The 26,642-nt window shown below is 42.6% G+C and overlaps 1 protein-coding gene and 1 long non-coding RNA gene across 2 annotated transcripts in view; one reads left to right on the top strand and one right to left on the bottom strand.

Annotated features, from left to right (window-relative positions):
• Nucleotides 1-26,642, bottom strand: part of METTL24 (methyltransferase like 24) — a 54,663-nt gene that overhangs the window by 17,814 nt on the left and 10,207 nt on the right. Inside the window, exons 2-4 of the mRNA XM_054820559.1 lie at nt 15,415-15,513; nt 11,283-11,422; nt 5,790-6,018 (exon numbers count right to left, since the gene is read on the bottom strand). Coding sequence (XP_054676534.1) covers nt 5,790-6,018; nt 11,283-11,422; nt 15,415-15,513 — 468 coding nt within the window. The remainder of the gene's footprint in view (nt 1-5,789; nt 6,019-11,282; nt 11,423-15,414; nt 15,514-26,642) is intronic.
• On the top strand, nt 8,531-24,839 carry LOC129204474 (uncharacterized). Its single transcript, XR_008576405.1, has 3 exons — nt 8,531-8,848; nt 22,185-22,260; nt 23,077-24,839. It is a non-coding gene; the product is annotated as an uncharacterized LOC129204474 (long non-coding RNA).

The following is a 26,642-nucleotide window of genomic DNA, read 5'->3' on the forward strand; positions in this document are numbered from 1 at the left end:
CTAAATAAGCATAATAAAGCAAAGAAAAAATTAAGCCCTTTCAAGACAGAACTCCAAACATTTACTTAAGGATTTGTATGATGCAGCGATTCAAGAGATCTGGTCTCATTTGGTCTTTTTGACACTAAGTCAAACGGAGCAGAGTGCAGATCTGAACTTGTGCCTCCCACTCCAGCAAGGTGAAGGGGGCTGTTCCCCAGCTGCAGCAGCAATGGTGACAAGGACTCACCTCCCTGCAAGAGCTCCTGGGCTTCTGAGCTCCTGGCTTCTCATCCCGAGCTCAGGCTTCCACATCAGGACAGAGACCGGTCTGCGGGCGCTCATCGGCAGGTACTGAGGACCTCTGGTGAGTTGGGATGGCAGTCAAGGAGTTTTATAAACACTGGTGGCATCCAGTCTTTGAACTTGGGCGCAGCAGCCTCTTAGCGAACATAATTTAACACTAACTAGCCCCCAGGCTCCTTGTGCAATACCTAAGTCTACCCTTGCAAGGGATAATCAAAGTTAAGTGATTTTGTCTAGGTCAGAGGCAGGGTCAAGAATTCAAAAGACTATTCTGGCCCCTGCAGTCCTGAGGAACACATTGTAAAGAGTAATTGCATGGATTTGGTTGCTCCAGAACTCAAAGGTAGGCTTTTCCCAACCTGGATAGTTAATTTTTTGTTTTGTTAATCAAATCTCCATGCACAACTAAGTTGCTATACAGTTTTCCCTGGGCTTTCATTTTATATTTAATTGTGCACTGCAGAGCCAATTTTAAACCAAAATGGTAAATCAATTTTCTTTAATCTTTGCTCTTTCACACCAGTCTTCACAAAACTGAAAGTGCAGCATGAAATAGATTCTATAGTATCTGCTTTAGGAGAGGAGCAAGTGATAAATTACTTGCCTTGGAGGACATGAGGTTATTAACGAAAATGGCTTCAGGGTGCAGTGTTTTGAAGTTGTGTCGAGTATTAAATAACAGGTGAAAGGAAGGAGGGTTTTTCTTTTGAAATCCTCAATCTGAGCCTGTTCAATAAAATGAAGCGGACACCTGTTAACCAGGTTGTCACCAAAAAAAAAAATCTTCATGAAGAGCCAGTGTAAATTAAAGCCTTCAAATCAAAATCAGGACTTAAAGATTGCTTTGTGTTTATTTTCATAATAAACAATGACACAGTTTGGTCTCTTAAACAATTTGTTCATGATGACTTGAATGGCAGGAGTTGAACGCAACTCTGCTGTCCCCTGAAAGTTACACCTATGAGTATTTCCGGACTAAATGAAAGTTTCACTTTGCATTCTCAGATTCTCCTTTCCAGCTTAATTTGTTTTCCAAGAAACCATCTCATCTGCTGCTGAGCTATACTGCCAAGGAATGAAAATTCACAGTGCTTACTGATGGCATCACATGAGATTTGTCCTACAGAGCTCCAGAAAAAGAGGAAAACTACTACTGAAGTAAAAGTTTGCATGTGTGAAATGCATGATTTACTCATGGATGCCCGTTCAGGACAGAATGAACTTTTGCTTGCTTCTGCTGCTCAGGGCCTTTCTGTCAAAGGTTTTTAATTTTGCTTTATAGCATAACCTTTGGAATACAGAGTACATGTAGTAGGTTGGTTTGAATTTCTGGTGAAGGGTTAGGACTTTTTGTAGAGGGGATAACGTTGGAGTGGGGGGAGGGAGCTTGCATTTCAATATCGTGTCTCCCTTTTAGTTTTATTGCATACTAAAATCTGGGCTACATGGAACACAGCAACCTTCTGAGGAGGACACTGATACCACACACAACACAAATCTATGCTGGGACTAGGTGAATGGTTTATTTAGACAGCTGAATCGGCCCCTTTCTATCTGAAATTCAGACTGATGATCCCCTTGCAAGACCATGGAACCAGCTGTAACTAGTCTGGAAGAGCACTGGGATATATATTTGACACTGTCTCCCACAGTAGTCTTGTATCTAAGTCAGGACGTTACAGTCTGGATGAACAGACAACCACATAATTAAGAAACCAGCTGGGTGGTTGGGCTCAGAGGGCAGTGGTTAATAGGTTGTACTCTACCTGGAAGTCAGTTACAAGTAGAGTGCCACAGAGTCTATACTAGGATTCATCCTGTTTAACATCTTTATCACTTACCTAGAGGAGGTGTTAGATGACACTCTTGCCATGTTTGTGGATGACACCAAATTGGTGGGACCAGTCAATACAAACACTCAAAGGCAGAGCTGCCATCCAGAGGGACCCAGACAGGCTGGAGGGATGGGCCAAGCTGATGAAATTCAACAAGGACAAACACCAAGTCCTGCACCTGGTGAGAAAGGACCCCCTGCAATGATACAAGCTGGGGACTGCCTGCCTGGCTAGGGAGCAGCTCTGCAGAAAGGTCCTGGGGGTCATGGTGCAAAGGCGGCCATCAGCTTCCCAGGATGTATTAGCAGGAGCATGGCCCGTAGACCAAGGGGTGTGATTATCTCCCTGTACTCAGCACTTGTGAGAGTGCATCAAGATACTGCATCCAGTTTTGGTCCCCACAACACAAGACAGGCAATGATAAACTGCGGTGAATTCAGCTGGGAGCCACCACAATGGTTGGGACTGGAACACTTGCCCTGCAAGGAGAGGCTGGGGGAATGGGGCTTGTTCACCCTAGGTAGGAGATGGCTTGGGTGGGGGCAGGGCGCTAACATCAGCCTGTAGAGCCTACGAAGAGGTCATCAAGACAGCGGAGACAGGCTCTTCAGCAGTGCATAGAAGTAGGACAAGAGATAACAGGAATAAATTGAAATTGGGGGCTTTCAGACTGGATATAAGGAGAAACTTTTTCACAATGAGGACAGTCAGGGCAACAACTGGCCCAAAGAAGTTGTGCAATCTCCATTTTGGAGAAAACTTAGTGGTTTTCAAGACCAGAGTGGATAAAGCCTTGAACAACCTGGTCTGACTTCACAGCTGGCCTTGCTTTGAGCAGGGGATTGGACTACAGGCCTCTCAAGATCCCTTCTGACTTGAATTATCCAGCTACTCTGTGTGAAGGAAGTTCCCCATTCAGTTATCACAAATCCATGGGGAACACCAGCACTGTAGCATCCTCACCCCAGGTAGTTAGCGAATATGAAAGTGAAAGCTTTCACAAAGTTGAACTCCACTGCAATAAGAAAAAAAAAATATCACCTGCATTCAGTGGCTTTCTCCCTTTTTTCCACTGCTCACCAGCAGCGCTACAGAGTGTGCATGTTCAGAAAAAAAAATTGGGGGAGAGGGAGGGAAGATGAGGAAAATCAATTTTTACATCTTTATCATTTCCTGTGGCCGATAAAATACTGCTCTTCTCAGAAGACACACCAGTAAATTTTCAGTTTAGATTTGTGTACCAGGAAATAGGACTCTTATAACATCCTTTGGAGATTATTCCAGGGCTTAAAAGATTTCACACTCTAATGGTTCCCCAAAATACTCTGACTACATGCTTCCTTTGTCAGTCTCATTCTAATACAGTACTAGATAAGTCCTCTACCTCCAGGCTATTTACACTCCCCAGAGAACCGAGGACTGTTATGCTACATAGCCAATTAGAAAGATTAAGTTCCTTTAATCTTTCCTCAAATCCACTCTTACACCAAAACCCTGTTTGTACTTCTTGCCATAATACTCGGATGGCTTTCCCTTTCTGTGGATGAGGTCCCAGTACTGACTGCAGAATAGTAGGTGCGCTCTCAGAGTGTAAACGAGCCCATCCAAGTTCTTTGATGCTTTTGCACACAAAACCCCCAAACTGCATGTTTTCTTTTCAAGGCTACAACGGACAAGAACTCCAGGAGGCCTTTTCTATCCTTTCTTCATCAGCCTGATCCGAAGTCCCTGATGTCAGTGGAAATAGTCGCAATCACTTGGAGGGTCTTGGATCAAGTCCCAAATCTTAAAGACTAAAAGCAAGGAGAAAATGAGGCATTGACTTCAAATGCAGCTGCCTGGAACTCCTGCCTTGCAGTGGGAACAGAAGGACTTTGAGGGTAGGCAGAAGGATTTTTAAAATTAAAAAGAATGGGACGAAGAGCATGTTTTAACTTTCTAATTGAAAAAAGTGCTTTGGAAAATATTCTGTGAAACTGTTTTGAATTAACTTATTTATTCAGTCAAGGGAACATTCCACTCACATTCACTGGAAGAATGAAAACCTGAATGTCACACTATTTACTTTGATGTTCTTTTCATAAATTGGAGCTTATCAGTATCTTTAAGCAACATACAACTTCTCAGGCTGCCTTCCAAATTAAAGAAAAACTAAACATAACAATGTAAGGAGGGTCAGCCCAGTCAGGTATTTCACAAATAGGAAGTAACAGAAGATTGCAGACTGTATAACAGCTTTATCCTCACCAGGAGAAAGTCAGCTCCTGACTTCACTAATGCCACAGTTTTGCACAGGGGAGGTACCCGAATGGTAATAGAGTACGAGGCTGTATACACTGTTCATAATGCACCAACACACTTAACTGAATCCTATGCCGCGTGTATACAGCTGGAGAAAAGCCTGATTGCATGTGTTACATGTGCATTATGTTCCTTGGCCGCCCTCCAGCCGGCTGCTCTCATGTAAGATAATTTTTGCCCAGCAAGTTTTATACTCAGAATTCCTACCCACACCCTTCTCATTTACAGGTCTTGCAATCACTCCATACTACCATGCTAACCTCAGAACCGACTGTTCTCAACAGGTCCGGTATGTCACAAGACTCATATGCTTTTTCTGGATCAGGTCATTAATCATTTGCTCTGTGACTAATTCTTCTAAAATCAAAACAATCAATGTAAGGCACACGTCAAAGGAAAGCCATCTCTCTCCAGATGTTTCACTAATGGCACAGTCTAGTATAGTTACAGTATGACTAAGAAGTAGGAAAAAGCTTCTTTTTTTCTGCTCTTATCTTCAAAATGGTCCAATCAGTAGAGCTGAACCAAAAGAAAATACTATAGAAAAGCAAGAAATGAACTGAAAAGGACATCTTGCATTTTATAATAACAAACCAATATTGCACTGCTTACTTTGTAAATCTTACGGAAAAGCTCTTCCTTAGCTCAGGCTGCCTGTTTCTTAAAAGACAAAGACAAGCAGAACTAGCTGCAGGCAATGAAGTTTATTAGCATTTGAATTCATGCTTTTATATCCTCTGAGGGAAAAACTCTCTTAAAAGCAACTTAAGGAACTTCCTCAAATGTATTCTGGCAACAGTTATTTGAGACTTGGAAAATTTCTGATGTCTTTACAGCTCCTTGAAAACAAACTGGGAAATGTTAAAAAAAACACAGACTGCTGCCAATTTCAAAACAGGATGTTTTTATTGTTGATGACTGTAATTAGGACCAGTGACCTTCAAAATGTAAACAACCATCCATTACCTCTTCTTTTCTAATTATTGTTGCAAATATTTTTTTGTCTTTATAAACTTGGCAGTATGAGTAGTTTAGCGCTCATACTCAGCCAACGACCCGAACTTCCACAGGACTAAAAATACTAGCACCCAATGTCACCAGCTAGTTGAAGGGAAAAGGAAAGAAGTAGGAGGAAAGTAGTGTATGGCTAGCAATTTAAAATCAAAGTGGCTGTTATAAGCACACAGAAAAAGCAAGACAGACCAGGCACTCCTACAAGAAATGCATTGCATTCAGTATTTCTGAAGAAAGACCTACTGTCAGGAGATAACCTAGGAAAGTGCCCAAGCTCCTGAGACAGCAAGGAGGAAGCTCTGCAGCTTTCCCAAATCCTAATCCTGCAGCCAGAAACCCGACCCGAGTCCTTACCTTCTGATGTCCGAATTCATTCAATATTGTGCCCAGCTTCTTCGTGTTGCTGTGAAGTTTATGAGCAGCAATGGCCGGATTGGGATCCCTCCAGTCAATGGACAAGCGATGATACCAGAGGTGCCGACCCTCCTGAATGTGTGCTGACTTGATGCTGGGGTCAAAGCGATGCACCTCACATCCACTGTTGGCCATGCTGATCTCAAACTGGTTGTCATCATTGCCCAGCCTACAAAACAAAAAAAAGACATAACTATCAATACTTCTAAAAGAACTACTTGTGAGTAGGATATTCAGAGGATTCATTTTAAAAGAATGTAAAATCCAACACATTTGTTTCTGCAGCAAAGTAGAGGAGCTGTTATGCTCCTTCTTGGGATATATTCACAGCACTTAGCACAATCTAACCCTAATTCTGATGAGATAAACAGAAATAAAGCTAAGGATCCACAGTAATACCTGCTGAAGATTTGGAATAAGTAGTTAGATAAAGGAAAATTAAAGGAACACGTGTTTTTCCTCAATGTCACACTCATAATCGACCTTAAGAAACTTTTAATGAAATTTTCACTTATAGAATGAAACTACTGGAGTAGTTTGGATGAACTAACCCCACCAGAAAATTCAAGCTGAATGCAATATACTGCATACAATTAGAAAGAAGCTCTCATTTCAGGGCAAGAACTAAACCACTTTTAACCTTCCCAAAGAGCTTTTTCCTTAATTCAGAAGTTGACATCATTTATAAGAAAGTAAATTACACATTAGAAGCTTCGTGCTGTCATTATTTCTCTATTTATATTTTATATTTACATACATTTATATTTTCAATTTGCTTTTTCTTGACAAGATTACAATGCATTCCTTAGTCCCCACTGCACAAACTTCCAATAACCAAGACATAAGCAGAAGACCAACAGATTTAAGATGTATACAATACTGTTTTGTAAAAATCAAGCATATTTCCCACCACGTCTATAATCTGGTGTTATAAAGATGAGCCACAATGGCCACCAACAGGGACAAGACGCAAGAACCAAATGCCTCTCTTTCTCTGTGCACGGGAAGACACAGATAAAAAAGCAAATTTAAAAATAATCCCTTCACAAGAGGTTTTTAAACCAGCGCTTCAACCAGTTGTACTAATTGAGAATATCTTTTATTTATCATAGAGAAACCATTACAGGGTAGTACTCTTAGCTGTACTGTCAGAGCACCTGCTATACTACACCACAATTATCCTTAGACACATATTTTTTAAAATGGTGTGAACCTGAAGTAATTCTGGCTATTTGCATCAAGATGTACAAGGTGGTAAGTTTTACATCGTGCTACACTATATGACATTAAACCAGCACTAAATGTTTTAGATGACATACTGGTAGAGTAAAATGGATCCAACTCCTGAAACAATGTTTGGAAGAGCATATGTTTTGGATGTTACCAGTACGGTATCACGCTTGCTGTAATGCTGGCTAAGCGCAGTGCAACGATGCCCAGTTAGAAGGTTTTCCCCTCAACCATCTTCCCCTTCAGGTATCCTGGGAAAGTAGGAGGACACAGGGTTTGCAAGAACAGCCCAGCATACTTTTCAGGACCACTCTATTTCATGGGATTCAAGCCCGTACAGATGTGTAGGAGGAAAAGAGAGGAGTTTTCTTTTAGTACATTCAACACATATTAGGAAAAAAGTTCAGAAGTTAACCAAGTGAATTGACATATTTGTTTGCATACAGCTTTCCACAGAAGGGACACTGATGAACAAAGACCAGTGTAATCCCTTAGGAATGAGAAGCTGGCTAAAAATGAACAAAATGTGAATTGTTGGGGACAGTTACAGTATTAGAGTGATGAGCCTACCAGCAACCGACGGACACATGCATCCGTGACACACTTCCAATAGCACCAGCTGGTACAATCCAGAGGGCCAGATGCTTCTGATGCAGACAAACCTCAGGCTGACTCCAAACAGATTGCTACTTGTGTGGACTGCAAAGGGAGGTTCACGGTGGTGAAAAACAGGAATAAAAAAATATAGATGAAGGTGCAGAAGGTGCTGATATATCTTCTGGCACTCTGGCTAACAGCTCTAATTTATCCCTGAGGAGAGATCTAACCAACAACAAATAGGAAAGAAAATGTGGTCATCTTCAAAATAACGGGTTTGAAAAACTCCAGGCTCACATGTGATCATGCTAAGGGATAATGCAGCACAAAAAAGGTAAACAAATGAGGTTTCCTAAGAAAGATTTTGTCTTACTTAGAAAGGGGCCAAGATTTTAAAAGAAAGGTGTGGAGGTCACGGAAGACTAGAGAGGCCCTTCCCCGCCATCAGGAGAGAGCTGCCTCCAGCAACAGCAAAATAAAAAATGCTAAAGACACGGATCTACTTTTACTGTAAAGAGAGCTTGGTTACAGAGTTGGCAGTCACACACAGACCCCCGCAGCAGGGGTAGAGGTGGGCTTTCCAAGCAGCAGGAACAGCACCCTGCGGAGGGGTTCTCCTCGCCGAAAGGAAGAGCTCGCTGGCACTGCTCCCCGCCGGCAGCAGGGCAGGGTTGCTGAGCCAGGACAGAGCGCAGCACAGCAGGGAGCAGCGTCCCTTGGCTGTCCTCTGCTCCCAGGGTTTTTGGAGGGTCACCGGTACACAGAGTGCCTCTCACTCGGAATAAACACTGTGTTGCAGCTTGCACTGAACGGAGCATCGGCGCCAGCCCCCCGCGTCATCCTGGAGTGCAGCGACCACGCAGGTGGCACAAAAGCTGCTTTGTCTCCTCCAGCACAGCTCTAGTGGATACCTGTAGCTGATCCAGCCTGATAGCTGTAGGTACTCCAGCTCCCACAGGGACCACAGGACAGGGCTGAAAACACCCATGTCAAGGTCCAGCTTTCCCTTCCTGTGTTCCCCTGCCCCTTCTTTCTCCAAGGAAGGTAACAGAGCTCTGCAGCTGGAGAAGAAAGACGCATCCCCTGCCCAGATCCTAAAGCCCCATCACTTTAAGACCCACCTGAAAGGGCTTCTATACAGTGTTGTGGCGAGACTCTTTAAACCTCAACTGGTAAGTTTCTGAAATCCTATTCATTTATATTATCCCAGCTTGAGTGCCTGCCTGCGGTGTTTGTAACAGACTTAGCTTAATCTAAGCAGATTTAGCACTAATAACTAGAGCTCACTAATGCATATTGCAATTACGTATCATACTGGGAAATCCTGTCCCCCAAGCAAAAACTGTGTTGCCTCCCAGTAGTGGAAGCAACTAATACTAATCTAAAAAGATCTCCAGACGATTCAGACACTGCTTGTAACCTCTTCTATAGCACTTGAGAAGGCAAAGCCTGAGCAGCATGTTTTGTTCCATTTTTAATGATATATGGATTTAATTCAAGATTCCCAGTAATCCTCACACTGAACTTTGACATTTGTCCTCCATCCATCCTCTCCACAGAGAATGTTCTTCATTGGAAGCAGCAGTTCCCCCTTTGCTCTTTATGAACTGCATGAGATAACAAAAATGTTTAAAGGGGAATTTTGTCTTACTCAGAACAAAATTACTTTTCTGCCTGTCATAAGCTAAAGGAAGCGGGTCTGACAGAAGAATTATGTACTAACAAGCTCCAAAGGCTGCAGCACTGAAGACTGCTCCTTCTTAACCTCAAATATTTCTCTTTTATTTTTTAGCTGTTTCATGAGATGCATTATGGTTGGGTATTTACTGCACATGTGTATCTGATGATTGATGGGAGAGCCAACATCAATTTCAATCTCTGCTAAGCCTTGCTGTTCCATCAGTACTGAAAATCTGTACTATACCCAAAACAGCACCACACACAAAGCACTGGTATACATACACTAGCTCAGATTTGTTCAAAACCATCAGCAAATTATCTTTGTGCCAAATCTGCATTTCCTAGCACAGATGAAATCAACTCTGCATTGTGTTCACTGGCCAATTCAACAAAAACACCACTGAACTTTGAGTACTTTGCGAGGACACCTAAAATCAGCAGGCATGCTATCAGAGACTTCCTCTATAATCAAAGGAAAGCTATACCTACCTCCAGAAGGTTATTTAGCTTAGCTGATTTTTCACCTAAATGTGCCTGCCTCTCCCGACTGACTACAGGAAGGACCTTCAGGCAATGAGTCAGTACTACAGTTGAGCAGGTAATCTGGACCTAAGCGTGGGACAATACAGCATCTCTCCTAACTTTCACAGGAATGTGCAAAACTGAGCAAAAAAACCCATGTAAACCTGTATCTTACACTAAAACCAGTAAGTACCATTTGAAATAGATTGCGAGGTACATTGAGAAAATAGTCTTGACAGTAGTCGAGAGGAGTTTGCTCTCCATAGATGTGACTTGTTCTCTAAGGGGCATGTTATTGCTGTTCTGCCACAGAGCAATGCAGCTCAACAAGACTGAGAGCCCCTCATCTGAGGAGTTTGGTCCTTACAGCTCAATGTAAGCTCAAGCCAAATACAAGCGCACCCAAATAAACAGAAAATACTCCTTTTGACCGCAGTGCATTCTGCATCCACTTTATGTTAATTGCTGGTGTTAACTGTCCTGTGCTAATCAGTGAGAAATGCCACCCAGACACAGCTCCTTGCTATCCACCATTTCTACACCTGCAGCAGCAAAGTCACAGACATAAACTGCAGGGAGATGAAGCCTTTCAATATACCCCTAACCTAAAACTGGCTCCCAGGACAGCAAAGACAGTCTCATTAGGCAGCAGCCACGTGGTGATCAGTGTAAAATGAGCTCCAGATCCCAGTGATCATTCTCCTAATGCACCTCTGCGCTGATGGGTGATGCAAAAGGCTGGTGGTCTGATGAACTCTGAGGACTGACCTCCCTTGTCCTCCCGGGAAGCAGTGTTTTATTAGCTGGGAAACGGGCTGCAATTGTGGGTTTACTACCTGTGAAAGCACTTGTTCTGTGAAGAGCGAAAACTTTAATCTCAAGTGCTGTAAACATCATAAACACTACAAACATTTTAAAATAAAGCTGCAACTGCCTTTCTTATTATCGCTTCGGCACATGTCACCCCAAAGTGCTTAGCAAACACACTCTCATATGGAAATGTACTACTTTGTCCCAGGGGTAGTTAATGAAGTTTTATAAGTAATGCCGCTGAAGTACCTGGCAATTATGCAAGGCATTTCTGCTCAGGGAAGATGCTGTATGCTTCTCAGTTTATCTCATTAATTTCCATCTCCCTCTGTGTGAACTATCACTCACTCCTCACCATTAAGCAATTTGTTTTCATACCGATATTAGAAAAGTGAAGGAAAACAAAGACCCTCATGGAGAATGTTTTTTTCCTAAAAGCAGAGTTTACAGAAGCACATCAACACGTAACAAACACGTCCAAACAAAACCTGTATTTTAAAAGACAAACCTTGTTGCAGCCTGTGTTGCATTTATAGGGCTTTTTGAAGCTGGGTGTCATGAAACAATTTGCTGTCTTTCAAAGAGAGCACTTACCCAAGGGAATAGAGACGGCATTGCTTGCTTCTGATCCGATGAATGAGGCTAAACCTCTCGTCAAGACAGACTGACCAGGGCTTCTTCGCGGTTTCAGAGTACCCTCTCAGGCTGTTCAGGTTCATGTTTTTGCATGAAATCTGTTGAAATCAAAGGATGTTTCATTTTAAGACATGACTTTTAATTTGTTTTTAATTTGCCTTCTGGGGAAAGAGGGGAAAGAAGAAGAAAGTTAATTGGTTTCATTTAAATCTGTTTGTCAATCTGATCCACAGCTATGGAGATTTGACAATTTTTTTTTCCTTGTTCGTCTGTTCTGCTTGGTGAAATTTGAGGCTTACATAATCCCTCAGAGAGCAACGCAGTTTGAAAAGCAAATAATTAAGCATTAGTACTATATGCAAAAATCAATTTTCCCGAGAACAAGTTATTTCGGCATTAAAATGTTTATTTTCTTTCTTTTCAAACCTTGGAGTGGATTCTGCATTCTGAATAATGTTAAAATCATGTCATGATTCAAGCTTGTAATCACAAGTTGCAGTGTCACTGCAATGTACCCTGTATACCTTATCTAGAGTGTCCTGGATCTCAGTTCCAGAAGGGACTTAATCATTAACCCAACACATCCTCTCTCCACCAACAAAGGAATTTAAGAAAGTGCTTAACTGAACAGAGGAATCGTAGCATGTGTGCCTATGCTGTACTGGCTTAGTCATCTAGAGTCTAAAGCCAGGATAAAAACACTGCAAAAGGAGAAGAGAGACCCTGCAGGGAGGAATGCTGTAAGTCCTTGTAAAGACCAAGAAAGCAAGGACTAAAAAGGGCTGGATTCATCAGAAATCTGGAAGTGTCAAAAATGACTTGGCGGAAGGGTGAAGTCATAGAATCATAGAATGGTTTGGGCTGGAAGGGACCTTAAAGACCATCTAGTTCCAACCCCCCTGCCATGGGCAGGGACACCCTCCACTAGACCAGGTTGCCCAAAGCCCCATCCAACCTGGCCCTGAACACTTCCAGGGATGGGGCATCCACAACCTCTCTGGGCAACCTGTGCCAGTGCCTCACCACCCTCAGCTTTACCAGCAGCTGAGCAGCAGCCTGCAACAGCCGAAACACAGCAGTGACTGAGGTGAGGAAGCCACAGCTCTGTGAGTGACACCCTATGGAGGAGCCCCTGCCTGCAGCACCAGCTCTGCCTGGCCACCCGGCAGCTCGGGTCAGCGCTTCACCTCCAGGCTCTGCCACACCATTCTGCACCATCCTCTTCCTCCAGAGCCACTCTGGAAAAGGCAGGCATGGAGCTGGTGGTGCTGCAGCCTTCCTGGCATTCAGGAGCCAGGGCACAGCAGGCGATGGAAAGCCAGTGCAATTTGTCGCTGTAGCAGTGGTAAGGAGAAGCAGAAGTAAGCACCAAAGCTGTAGCTACTTCTGCCAAGAGAGGCTGTGTTACACTGCACCAGCATCAGCTTACAGTTGGTTGTTGAAGGGCTTTTCAAACCACGTGCAGCCCAGCCATCAAATTCAGGGCACAGGCTGCTCACACACAGATAGGAAAGCAAAGACTGAGAAGACTTGCGGGAAACCAGCTGAGCCACCATGACAAAAAGTTCTTCTTCTTTCTAAATAACACAGAGAAGTTCTTCCTGGCTGCAGGGATGGGAGCTGGCACTGCCAGAAAGCCAACAATAAAAGAAAGGTGGAAAGAACAGTAGTAGAGACAAAACCAAGTTAATCATCAGTCCTGAACTGGCTGTTCTCATCTCGCTCCTTCCTTCCTCTACAGCAGGCTGCCTGGGCTCAGATCTCTGTTTTAGCCAAACTAAAAAGCACAGGTCTGGCCCCACTCAGAACCACAGAAATGGAACAATTATGTACAGGGGTGAGAGTAAAAACTGCAACCCAGCCTTTGCTGTGGTAGGCACTCTCCACCATGTGCCTTAAAATAAGTAAATAAAACTCTCATTCTGTAAGAAACTTAAGCTCTGAAAGATCATTATCTGGAGCATTACATCCAGAGCTGCACGCTACATCACCACCTCCCTGTTCCTGCTCAGCTCATAATTCCCGTGGAAAATTCCTAAAAGCTAATATAGCATCTCTTCATGCTGCTCTCACGATTCACTAAGTTTTAAGCAATGATTTGCACTGCACCCCACTACCCATTTCCCTTCAGTCACATAACAATCAAGGAATAAATGGCATTGCGATAACAAGCACTAATTTTAAGACACAGAAGAATAATGTGCTCTCTACAGAAAAGTAAGATTCTGCGATGCTGCCACTTAATTGACTCATGGCATTATGAGCAATTACAACACTCAGAATTTGGAGCAACTTTAATAGCTCTTGCTACTTAATAGCTCTTGTCATCAAAAATAAAATAAAAAAGTGAACTCTGCCTTTAGCATCATCACCAGCCTGTTGAGTGATTTACAGACCCTGATGCACTGAGCTGATGTCCTCTTCTGGGCTTCTACTCACTACTGCCATACAGACAACAGCATATGTGAGATGGTTCTTGTGATCATTAGGTACTGGCATTGAAAAAGCTTTCACTGGCCACACCTCGACCCCCCTGACATGGCATCTTCCCCCTCCAGCAATTTGAGCCATTCTACTCTAACAATAGGGAGCTGAACTCAGGCACAGTAATTAGTAGACACTTGCTCAGCAAATAAGGAAAATGAGATCCCATGCTCATCTATGGAAGCAGGATTCCATTTCCGGAAGTGCTCATACCAGTCATGGTGTTATCCTGTCAGTTATTAATCCGATAACATCTGCCAGGTCAGGAACAAGGATTTCTTTCATTTTTTGTTTTCACTTATGCTTGTCCCCCCCACCAGGGCCAGTCACTCTGGGAAAGAAACTTCTTGATTGGTGCGTCAGAAGCAATAAACTCTCTGCTAATTGATGTCCTTGTAGGCTTTGACCCAACTAGTGGAGTTTAGCAACATCTGCCACTATTTATTAAGTCACTGAGTTGAAGGATGTTTTCAGCTTAATATGCCTGCCACAGCCTAAACTTCTGTACAACAAAACAAACATCTCCTGCTGTCTCCACATGCATCATCTTGCCTCCTGTCCTCTCAGTGCTGGCACGAGCGGAGGCAGAGATGTCATTTTCTTGAGCATTTAGCCAGGGGTACCCACGAGCTGGAGGATAAGTGAACACTCTGCTTCCCTCCCAGTTACCACAACATCAGCACAGCAGCATATTTTTAGACATATTTCAAATGAATCTCTTGTCTCAGCCTTGAAAGCATTGCATTAACAAAGAATTTTGTATGTAAATGACATTTCAGTGACACTAGCACCTAAGGCTTTTTGCTGTTCTCCAGTGTAAGCGGTGGTGCAGTTAAATCTGTATTCAAGGGTCAATTGCTGATAAACCTGGGTACCGAAAGCAGCTGCCCTGTCAGAACTGTGGGCATCCAGCACCTTTTCCATTTTTTATTACAGGAAATGCATGTGTAAGTGCTGTTGTGAAGAAGCGATATCTCCATTAAGACATGATGGCCCAATTTCCAATATATGCTGAACCCTGGAAGTATCTGTCAATGCAATCTGGATTTGGAAATGTCACCTTTGAAAAAGAACATAAACCCGCTAATTTTCCAGGTCATCATTTGTGTCCTAAAAATATCAAGATTCTATTGGTACCATTGGAACAACTTGTCCAAGCTAGCGACTGATGCCTTGTTCTCATTTTACTGGGAACCTCAAATGCCTCCTTTTTAGCTAAAATGAGCCTGGTTATCGCTTTATTATCGAGAGGTGGAGTGGTTGAATACACAGTTCTTTTGCTACATAATGCTCTGTATTTTTCCGTGTCAGAGAGAGAATGAGAACGAGCGAGAGAGCGGGAGAGGAACCATGTCTGGAATTTCAGTTGTACCGTACTTCTGTCAGGACATGAGCTCATCTAGAAATAAAAAGCAAGGAAATGCATTTTTTCTACCCTGTGTTTTGACCTTTCCATTCACATCGACCGTCACTGCTAGGTTAAGCAACTTTAAAAACAAAGCAGTTTCGAAACCAGTTTGATGTCGAAGCTAATTCCTTACTTGTGAGGGAACAGCCTGTGCCAGGCAACCTATTTTCTAAATGGAGACCGAAATGAAAAACCTACCTGAGAAGTGCTAATGTACTTCAGGAACCTCAAGGCCTCGTAGTTGAGGGAAGGAGTTGGACTTGCCCATGGTTGTAGCTCGATGTGCCATCTTAGAGTCTGCAAAGCAAAACAAAACAAAAAACACCTAAAAGAACAGCATTCATTTCTCAGTACAAGCATACAGTGCAAGGGCTAATAAATGAAGGAGATTTCATTTCAAACAAAAAGAGTTTCCTAAGGGCTTGTCTACACATGAAAGTAATTTCAGAATAAAGTACAGTTTGAATTACAGTGAAAGAGCATCTAACTATGATTTATCATGATCAGCTTTGAAAGCAGATGTAGGTAATTCAGAAAGAAAAGGCTCTTCATCCATGATACAAGTGTCAACACAGTTATTTTAGGACACCCAAGTAAGCCCTGGCTTGTAGAAAAGCATGAAGAAAACCAAGATATGTATAACTAAATCCTCTAGCAAAACATCTGAAAACAGTGAAAATAATTTTAATTTTATATCTATTGCGTATCTGTGCTTGAATGTCCACGGAAACAAGAACTTGGATTGCAAACACTAATCACCAAAGGAAACCTCTGCAAACAATCTCTTTCCTTTTTTAAAATCTAGATTCCATAGAAAAGCAAGCTTCTTGCGATCTTTGAAAAAAGTCATCTTCTTTTCCCATGCTTGTCTCACGAGATACACCACAATTCTTTGTCTTCCTGAAAAAACGACAGTGTGGTTGCTGGTAGCCCTGCCGCCCCTCACTTTTGTAGGCCCAAGGAAGTAGCTTTGGTGGATGCTTTCTGCACTCCCTGCAAGGCTCCTCAGCTTCGAGCCTCGGGGACCCTGTCAGCTCTTCCAGCAACACTTCCCACACAGAGTGGGACAGAAGAGGTCTTTCAGACACGTGCTTGCAGAGCAACGGTGCTCTGCGCTCCCATCTGTGCCACCTTCTCCAAATTCTTCCTGCTTTTGTCACACTGAGAAGTTTAGACGTGTTGTATTTTGCCCTCAAGTAGATATAAATACAAGCACAGCGTTAAGTTGTACTAAATTAAGATTGATTCCTCATGACTCTTCATCCTGGGGCTCTGTAACTCACTTCTATGGCTGGGCAGGTATTATCAAGCTTCCCTTTAATCATCCCTAATTAACTGAGCTTCCATAATGAACAGGATGGGATTTTTTTTCCATAGGTTCATATTGACATTTGATAAAATACCAAACAAACAGAAACCTCGTTCAGAATTTCCACAGGACCTTATTTCAAATGAAACCTTGGAAATTTTGGGAATAGCAATTAAGCAGAGGGGATGGCAATCAACGAGACAGGTGAGGTGCTGAGCCCCACCGGAGAGGACAGCCCCACCACCGGGTTGGTCTGCAGTGTCAGGAGAAGAGCCGGTGCGGTGACAGCGGGGAATCCTCTGATGCCAGAGAGGAACGCACAAAAGAAAAAGAGAAGGTGAAACGAGAAAGAAAGATGATTAAAGGGGACCACCAGACCAGATGGAGTTTGCCTTCTGCTGATATCATGAATTGGTATTTTTGCAGCCTAAGTAAACATAGTCTGGAGTGAACATGAGCCAGAAGGTCTGTATGAGGTTTATTGTTCCTTTAGGGTTTGCTCTGAGTTTTTTTAACTCTAAAGAGATGCTGAAAAGGACATTTGAGATATATTTTTTTTCCCCAGAAGCAGGCAAAAGTAGCATTTCCCACCCTGAAGCTTGCTGCCCGCAGCAGACGTGGGCTCCTATACCCTGCGCAGCAGAAGGCTGGAAGCAAGCTGTGCAGCAGCCTGCAAACAGCTAACAGCAGGAAGATAGGTGCACGCCGAGAAGGGAAATGCGTGTGATCTTTCAGAATGAGTCACAGTTCACACGGCTGAATAACGTTTGCAATGACAGGAATGCTGCCGTTTCAACAGGCTTGAAAGCTGAAATGAAGACTGACAATCATTTTCAGGAAAAAAAAAAAAAAAAAAAACAAAACCAACAAACCACTGCAGACACCTAAACATCTGTGCCCAGTTATTCTGAAATCTATTTGTGTGAGAAGTAGCTCATTAAGTAGGGGAATTGCAGGGTGGCCGCTGTGGCACTATTCAGCAAAAATTCCCTCTGCACAGAGTTGACAGGGAAGAAAAAGAAAAAAAATCCCTATAATTAACCACGTGAATGAGATTCTTTTTCAGCAGAGTGCAGTATCAAAGACGTACTGCAGCTTACTCTCAGGTCCTTAAAATCTCAAAGATGACAAACTGCCTTTCGCTGCCTCCAAAATGTATCAATAAACACATGAAAATGAAGATAAAACCCCCAGTGACTTAATAATGCAGTTTCACTTAAAAAAAAAAAAAAGGAAAAAACAGAAAGAGATCAACCTTTTATGTAGTTCTTCAAATTTAGGAGCACTACATAAATGCTACTTTTGTGAGAGAGATCAGATCTGAGCTCCTGTTTGACAGCAATGCTTTTGAATAGCTTCTCAAACTTCATACTTGGTCCCTGGCTCCTTAATAATCCATTTCCGTTCACTAATGAATACATTAGAGAGGTTTGTTCCTAACACCTACTAAATGCCCCTACGGGGCACTTCAGTAGCTGCAGATGATGAACAGGGGTGAAAATCCAGCACATCTCTTGGACCAGGTACACCCTCCCAGCGGGGAACTCACTGGTGTCGGTGATGCAGTATAGGTATGTTCAGGACTCGCAAAATATCCTCCCGAAGGAGCCATTCCCGATGTACATTGGTAGCCTTTGTTTATAGTTTTTCAAGTAATTTTCCGCCTGTTCCATAGTGTTTCCACGTAAGCCTTCTCAAATACACTCTGCAGATAAAATGCACCCAGTCCCTGCAAACCAACTGCTTTGTGAAAATCAGGTTTATTCCTGATAAACACATGTTCCTTATTTTTAGGAGTTTTTCCCCTCTAGACTTTGCAATTTTATTTACTGAAAGCAAACCTGACTGTGGCATCAAGATTTGGATTTTCTCACTTGCCTCACAGAAACCTCTAGAGTAAATAACCGAGAGCAGATCCCCGTGGCTGCTGTACAAAACAGGCAGACAAGCAGCTCCTTTCAAAGGGGGCTTCTACAGCAAGCACACAAGAGGAGCAGAGGAGGTATTATGGTCCATATTATGCAGCTTTGGATATGAAATTCAGACAGACCTTCCCAAGGTCACTCAGGAGGAGCCAGAAAACTGTTTCAGACATTCTGCATCTCTGGTTATTGCCACCGGTGTGCTATGTCCCTAGGGTAAGGACTTATCCAACAAGACACCAGGACTGTGTTTCCCAAACACCGATATATCCTGATTCCACAATACAAAGAGATGATAGCACCTGGAAAGTTACAATGCCACTGAAAAAATATCATACTGAGTATCTTGAAGTATCCCTCTATTTACATTGTTCCACTTATAGACACGTTACCTGAAATTAGCATTGTAAGAAAAAAAAAAAAAAATCAGTCTTCAGCAAGACTTTATCACAGGCACTGTCAGACACTGACTTCAGCTACTCTAGAAGGGTAATGGATATCCAGAAACTGTTATCCAGAGTGATGTCTAAATTTTCACCACATGAGGTAACCACAGAGCAAAGAACATCTTAAGGCAATGCCATGGCTTTGTTAGGAAAACTAGGATGCATTTGAAGGTCTGATTTTTTTTTTCCAGGTATTTCACACTTAAGGATAAGGACTGATGTTTCTTTTAGACCAATCTGACAGTAATCCACAGTGACTTTTCTCTGGACACCACTTCTTTCTAGATTTTTCTCCCTCATCAGCTATCTATGATAGTCATCTGATAATCCCTTAATAATCTGTAGTATACATGTGCTATCATTTGTCCTAAAAATCTGAAATCATAATACAAAGTTTAAATCAACATGGGCAAAGGGCTCACAAACCAGCATGTGTAAAATTGCAGGTTTGCAAAATTTCTGGCTTTCCTAGCATAAACGTGAACCCATAAATCATTAAATTCTTTCCATATCAATTCAACCAGCCCAACCCCTCCCTTCCCTTTGAAAGCGATTTAGTACGTTTTCCATACTTCCACTTTTTTTTTTACTCAGTAGCTGGTTTTTTCCCTCCTTTCCATGTCCTTCCTTTTTAGCAGCCTATTAAAACAGAGAAACATATTAGCCATGTTTATAAATAAAAATTTGGGAATCCCATTGCCCTGCCAAGCAGTCTGTTGCTTCCAATGAAGAAACAAAAGACTTGTCAATACATACACAGATGTCTTAATCAAGGGAAAAATATAAAATCCTCTGATTAAACTGTGCAACAATATTTTTTTACATTTGAGGCAGGACCAAATGTGAGTGGAAAGCACTTGTAGCAATAAACTCCATCAACAGCCATAAATATTTGCTAGCCATAGAAACAAATGACGTACACATCTTCACCTCCAACCGTTCTGGCTGCACTCTATGTATCGCCACACTCACCCCTCGTGGAAGGCGACAGCAGAACAGAGCTTGCTTGTGGGTGAAATTTTGCAAGGGTTTTATCAATTTAAAATGCAATGGGTGGGATTCAAATTGCAAAATTTCAGACATCTACAAAGCAAACGTATATTTACTGGATTGCATTCCTGAAGGCTTGCCCTTGTAAGAAGAGATTGTCCCTAGATACGACCTACAGAGCTTGGACATAATTTTATTTGGGCTCCCTCTGGAGCATCTGCGGCCTTAAGCATATTATTTTGCAGTGGTCTTGTTGTTTTGGTTTTTCCCCCAAATCAAAAGTACCTTAAATAGTGAAAGCAGCGTGTAGCAACCCACCCAAGTACTGGCTTTACGGGACATGCCAGCACGCCTCACAAAGGACACGCAACACGTGCAAAGCCTGCTGAGATGAGTGGGAGGGCTGCTGAGGGTGGAGGCGGCCAAACCTGGCACGCTGCTCCTCTTGCTGACGACACGGAGCGGCTCCGGCAGCGAACAATCCCTGATGAATGCCCACATTTAGTTTCAGAGGCAATTAGCTGGTTGACTCCAAGGGAGAGCCGGGAGTGAAGAAACATTCCTGCAGTGAGAACAACCAGGGACCAAGCTCCCACAGTGGGCTGGGGAGCTAAGTTATTTGACAGGACAGATGAGACAGACAGGCTCTTTAAGGGAATGATTCATCTCATTATAGAGTAGACAACTAAAATAAGTAAGATGAGTCATGCACTGGAAACGTCCGTGTCTCTCCATGACCTGCAAAGGAAGCCTGGAGGAGGAGCTCAGCAACACCTACACCATAGACATTCAACATCGCAGAAGAAGAACTCCAGACCAGACTATCATACATGCCACGCTGCAGAAAAACTTGTATTTTAGAGGGCTGAGCCTACTCTTTAGTTGTGAGCCTCAAGCAACACTTAATTGCACTTTATTCTTCAGCAAGGTTGAGTAACTCCAAATGTTTTATGTTTGGAGCAGCAATACGTGGCACAAGTAAAACAAACTCCACCTCAAAGCGGAGGTGTCAATAGGAAAGAACAAGTGTGCCTCAGCCTTGGCAAACACCTCCTTAAGAAAGGTGAATTCATACAGTCCCCTTTAGCTAATTGTAATCATACAGAGGGCTCACAAGAGGTACGCTCACAAAAACATGCTACGCTACATCGTTAATTTAGAAGTAGCGGGGACACTCACAGGCTCAGTAAGCTGTAATTTAAAATGCAGGCTTACAAAGTGACTATGACTCATATTTAAAGCTCCAAGTGAATTAATTTCTAACATGGCTGGTTTTATAGGTATCCCATCCCTACATGTCTGAGCTGTTTCTTTCCCTTTTATCTTTTATATTACTATTATTTGCTATTTTTCTTTGCAGTTTGGCTTTCTTAAACATATGAGGGTTTTGCTTAAGAAACCATATTGCAGAAATTGCTACACAGACTCCTGTTCTGCACACATGTGCCTTTACTGAGAGAAAAGCAGTGGGTTCCTTTGGAGGCACTGGGAGTATCACAGGGAAACGCAGCTGCCACCTCGTCCTGCAGCCACCTAAACTGAGAATTTCCACTCCATCAGTGAAACTTTCACACGCTGCACAAAGTCCATAATGAAATGAAAAAACAATTAATACAGGAAATCTTTCTATTTCCCCATTTTTTTTACTTTTCCGAGTTTATCTAAAGCAGAGGCATCTCTGACAACACTGCAAGCACACAGCCTTCGTCGTACCCAGCCACCACAGGGTTGCTCCATCTCTGTATGCATCGGGTTGGTGCAGCCGAACAAGCACGCCACATAGGGAGTCCCTCCCAAACTCCAGCGCTATAAAACTCAAGTGTGTTACAGAATCGTAGAATGGTTTGGGTTGGAAGGGACCTTTAAAGATCATCTAGTCCAAGCCCCTGCCATGGGGGACATCTTCTACTATATCTACTACTTCAGGCTCAAAGTAAAGAGTATTATTCCCAGTACGGACCCTTGAGGGACACCACTCATTACTGGTTTCCACTTAGACATTGAGCCACTTACTATAACTCTTTGGATGCAGCCATCCAGCCAATTCCTTATCCATCAAACAGTCCATCCATCAAACCCATATCTCTCCAATTCCGGGGTAAGAATGTTGTGGGGAGTCATATCAATGGCCTTATAGAAGGCCAGGTAGATGACATCTGTAGCTCTTCCCTTGTCGGCTGATGCAATCACTCCATCGTACAAGGCCACTAGATTAGTCAGGCACGACTTGCCCTCGGTGAAGGCATGTTGGCTGTCCCTAACCACCTCCTTGTCTTCAGTATGTTTTGACGTATCTTTCAGGAGGATCTGTTGCACAATCTTATCTGAAGATTTGACGGTGGAACATTAGGCCGAGGAACAAAAGCTTTGTGCCCAGGTAAGCAAGCAATGTAACACAGTCAGGGTCTCCCGTGCAGCAAGGCTACTTATCAGAGTAAACCCTGCCTATGGAAACCAGTCACAGAATCACAGAACAGAACAGAAGGGGTTGAAAGGGACCCCCGGAGATCATCTAGTCCAACCCCCCTGCTAAAGCAGTCCTGTGATGAGAGTGTGTGCTGCACTAGTAAGTGGGTGTCTTCAATTTAAATGAGTTTTTGACACAACTTGTATATGAAGAATTTTAATAACTACAGGTGTTTCTATGTCTGGACACGCGCGGTTTATTTTGTTGAAGAGGGAACTTCTAGGATGCACTTAACTCTCCCCTAGCTCCTCACTCTCTTTGCATCACCTCCTCCAAGCCTCTGCAGTGCAGCACACATTTGCCTGCCTGGGAGCAGGATGCAATTGCTGCGAGAGCCAGCTTATGCAGCTCTAAGCATCACCCAGAGAGTCTCGTTTGAGAGCAGTTTATCAGCACTTGCTTCCCAAGGCCGCAGGCTGCACCAGAAGTAAAACCCTTATGCTTAGCAGGGAAAAGGAAAAAAGCAATACGTCTTGAATGCAAAGTTTTACACTGAAATGGAGAAAACAATTTTCTGACTTCAGTTCTCATTAGAAAAGCATTGAACCACTGCATGGTAATTGAAACCAAAAGAGCCTTTACCCTTGTAGAGCAAATCAGTCTGAACACGCATACATAACAACCCCTGGAAAGGCAGCAATCACCAAGCGTTTCACCTCTGGTCTCCTTTTGTTAATATTCATGTTTATTTTCTGCTCCTTTTGCTTCTGATTTCCCATCTGACAGTACGAAATGGAGCCACACGCATACAAATTACAGCTCTCAAGCTCACGGGGGAACTGCTGGCCTATCCTGCAGGCAAGCCACACCAGCGACCTCAATGCCAAACACCAACAACTTTGATGCCTTGGGAGGTTCAGCGTTTCACATTGCAAAGCCCATGCTCGAGCTCTCTCCAACTCTACTTTTAGTTTTGTGTCTTTTCCCTCAAACAAGTGTCTAATAAAAAAAGCATACACAGAAAAAAAAGGATGCTTGGCGCCGACTTTAAGTGACAGAATTTATATCAGTTTAAGAATTAAGAAATGGCTTTGGAAAAATAAAGAGCACCTTCCAAAACTAACATGACGTGGCCAGATCTGTAGAGGGATATAGGTGACTAATGCCTGAATTCAAATCAAAACCCTGGCTTCCATAGGAAATGGGTATTGGGAACCAGCTTACCAGGTTTAAATTAGCCGTTGTGGACACCCGCCATTAAGTCACCCAGGTAGACCTGGGCGTCAGCGACTAACGTACATCACCCTGGGTGCAGGTTTGTGACTTACAGGAACCACTGCCAAAATATGAATTTGTAGATATTTACAAATTTGGAAAGCACCGCACCTAATTCATTCTTTACATAGCATAACTACCACCCCTCACTAACTCTGAGGAATAAATCCACTGCAACCAAAGGAGTTGGGAGCTGCAGAGGTAGGAAAGAACAGCGCCGCACCGGGGAACTCCTCCTCGGACCTTCAAAAGTCACCAAAGACTGACAGTTCTGCCGTTGGACATCCCAGCAACATCAGGGAGAAACATATATTTATTAAAAGAGAGATTGATTTTACTCTGCTAAGAGACACGTGGCTTTAAAAACAGTCAAGTGGGATTTCTTTGCTATAGCAATAAAATAAAATAAATAAATTGGGCAGCAGCATTGCAGCACTATCCAGAGGCTGACAGCGTGATAATTTATATCTGATGGAGATAAAACCAGGAGCCAGAACGGATTGAAATTTATGGAAGGAAATTCTCGAAACTGCTTAAGCAGTATAATATTCAATCAGCTGAATTATTTCCAGGGCCTGCATGCCTTTGCCAACACTTAAGGATAACAGTAAGAAACAGATACAGCAACTACTGGTCACTGCTTGTCAAATTCAGACTTTAGCTAAGCAGAGGCAAGACCACAGTTTCAACCTGTATTCATAACTGCTTTAAATGAAGTGCTTTGGTTGAGAAAATATGGGAGATGTCATAATCCATAAAACAGGAAGGAAAAAAAAAAAGCTATTTTCCTCTAGGTTGACTTCATTGCAATATTCAAACCACAGTGTACAACAAACAGTAAATACTCAGCTAGCCAGATAAGCCAAGTTTATTTTGTGCAAATTCCAGCACTCTAATTGTGATTTACAGATAGGGATGCCTCTGGCAGCCTAGCCACTGACTTCAGCAGGCTCTGCCTGAGGCTAAGAACTGGGGGAGAAGAAGTTTTAAAGTAAAACTTAATGCTTTCACACAAATAAGAGCATTTCACACTTGTGCAGCTTTCTCTCTCATCCAAGTGGAGGGTGCAAATGTCTAAAAAGAAATGGCCCGTCACACCTTCCAGCCTAAAGGGAGTTCTGAAGCATCAGAAAACCCCTTTCCCTTCATCTGCCCCTCCTGGGCAAGGACCAGCAGGACCTTCTGTGCCCAGGCAGCAGGAGAGGGCAATATTTCTTACTAGGCATCTATAATATCATAAATAAAGTAAACATTAATTCTTATCCATGGGTAAACTTGAGTGACTTCTACAGGTATTTATACTTCATAGCATAAAACCTAAGGTAAGATAGAAAATATTCACAAAGGGTACCTAGGGGCTTCCGTTCCTCCAACCCACCATCAGTTCACTTGATCATACTGGGTTTTACTTGATAGCCAGGGAAGACTTAAAAAGCCAAACTTCACTTTTTTCCTTCTTCAACTCCGTATTTCATACTAGCGTTAGTTAATAAAATAAGGTAATGGAGCTCCACAGAATGAAATGTACACTAGCTTTATACGTCTACAAATATACTTCATTTCTTGTTTTTAATATGATTATGAATTACTGCCCTTAGTTGAGAGCTATGTGAAAGTCTTCCAAGCAAAATAAAACAGTGTGCTGGGCGACTAATTTCCCATGTCTAGAAAGGGAATGAGAGTTGGCTTACAAGTTGTTAGGATTTTAAGTACAAGATGACACGTTTATTTTCCAATTTATAAAGATGAAAATCAAGTTTGTTTCAAAGCAAACAATTTTGAAATATTTTTGTTCATGACAAGAATAGACCCAAGAATCATAAGCCCATGGAGGGTGGGCTTTGGCAAATGTGCACCATTCTCTTTAGTTAAGGACATTTTCCAATGTTTTATTACTAATTCTGAGCATTATGCAGAATATAGCACTGAACAGCTACATGGTTTGACCCTGAACTCCTGATGTACACAGAATTCCCATGGATTTCCTAATGAATAATAATTGCAAGATCAAACCATTAATCAAGACCTTGAGTTAAGAAGAAACACATCAGCTCAGCAGCAGTCAATTGACACATAACTGTTGCCTGTTTAATTTTCTCAAGAGAGTGAGGGAAAAGGAACAAGATGCTATTGCTTTGCCCTATTCAAGATGAAACAAAGTTCACTTCTTTGAAAGTTTCAGTGCCACGGAACAACCATGAGTAAAGCCCAAAATGAGACACGATATCAGTATTAACAAAATTCATTGTTCCTTTGGGGTTTTTTCAGGCAGCTCCTACCCTGCAGCGTTCATCTCTCAGATAAATCTCGATCCTCCAATAGTGTCGTCAACTCTGCAGGGAGCAGGAAGGATTTCAAACTGATTCTTATCATTTTTAGGCTTCTAAGTGGCAAGTATTATTTAACATTACATGCCATATCAATAGACAGTACCATCTCTTCCCCCTAGCATTTCAAACACTGTCTCTTTGTAAAATATGAAAAGAGGATGCTAAATTGAGGGCACCAACTTTGAAGCTCCCAGTTAATTATTTGACTTAGCTAGCTACTTGGAGAGGAATGAGGAGGATGACTGGGGTGGATGGCACAAAGTGGGGGAGGTTAAAGCAGCAATAGTGACTCTACAATGTTAACGTTCACTGGTTCTGACATAATTTTCAACTGTACGCATTTCCCAACCAGGTCCAGCCCCTGGCACACCACCAGTATTTTTTTTCTTTGCTTACTTTTCACCTAGGTTGGTTTTCCCCAGCAGACCACCCTGTCACACACACAAAAAAAAAAAAAATAGCGACTTATTACCTCGTCAAAATCAATAGCATGGACACAGAGCATCCACTATTTTAGCAATATCCCCAAGACAGATGAGTTGCCTAACTTTTTTTGTAGGCCTTTCCTTGCTAAGCTCTAAAGGCCTACGAAGTTCCTTTTCCATATCCCAAGAAGGGCAGAGGGTTCAATTCCTTTAGTCTGCAAGAGCCACAAGGTCAGTCCTGGAAACAATCCAGAATTTTGTCACTTCCAGAAAAGCCAAAGCTGCAAAACTGAAGCAGCACCTTAGATCTATCAGAAAGTGG

This window comes from Grus americana, chromosome 3 (assembly GCF_028858705.1).
Source record: "Grus americana isolate bGruAme1 chromosome 3, bGruAme1.mat, whole genome shotgun sequence".
NCBI lineage: Eukaryota > Metazoa > Chordata > Aves > Gruiformes > Gruidae > Grus > Grus americana.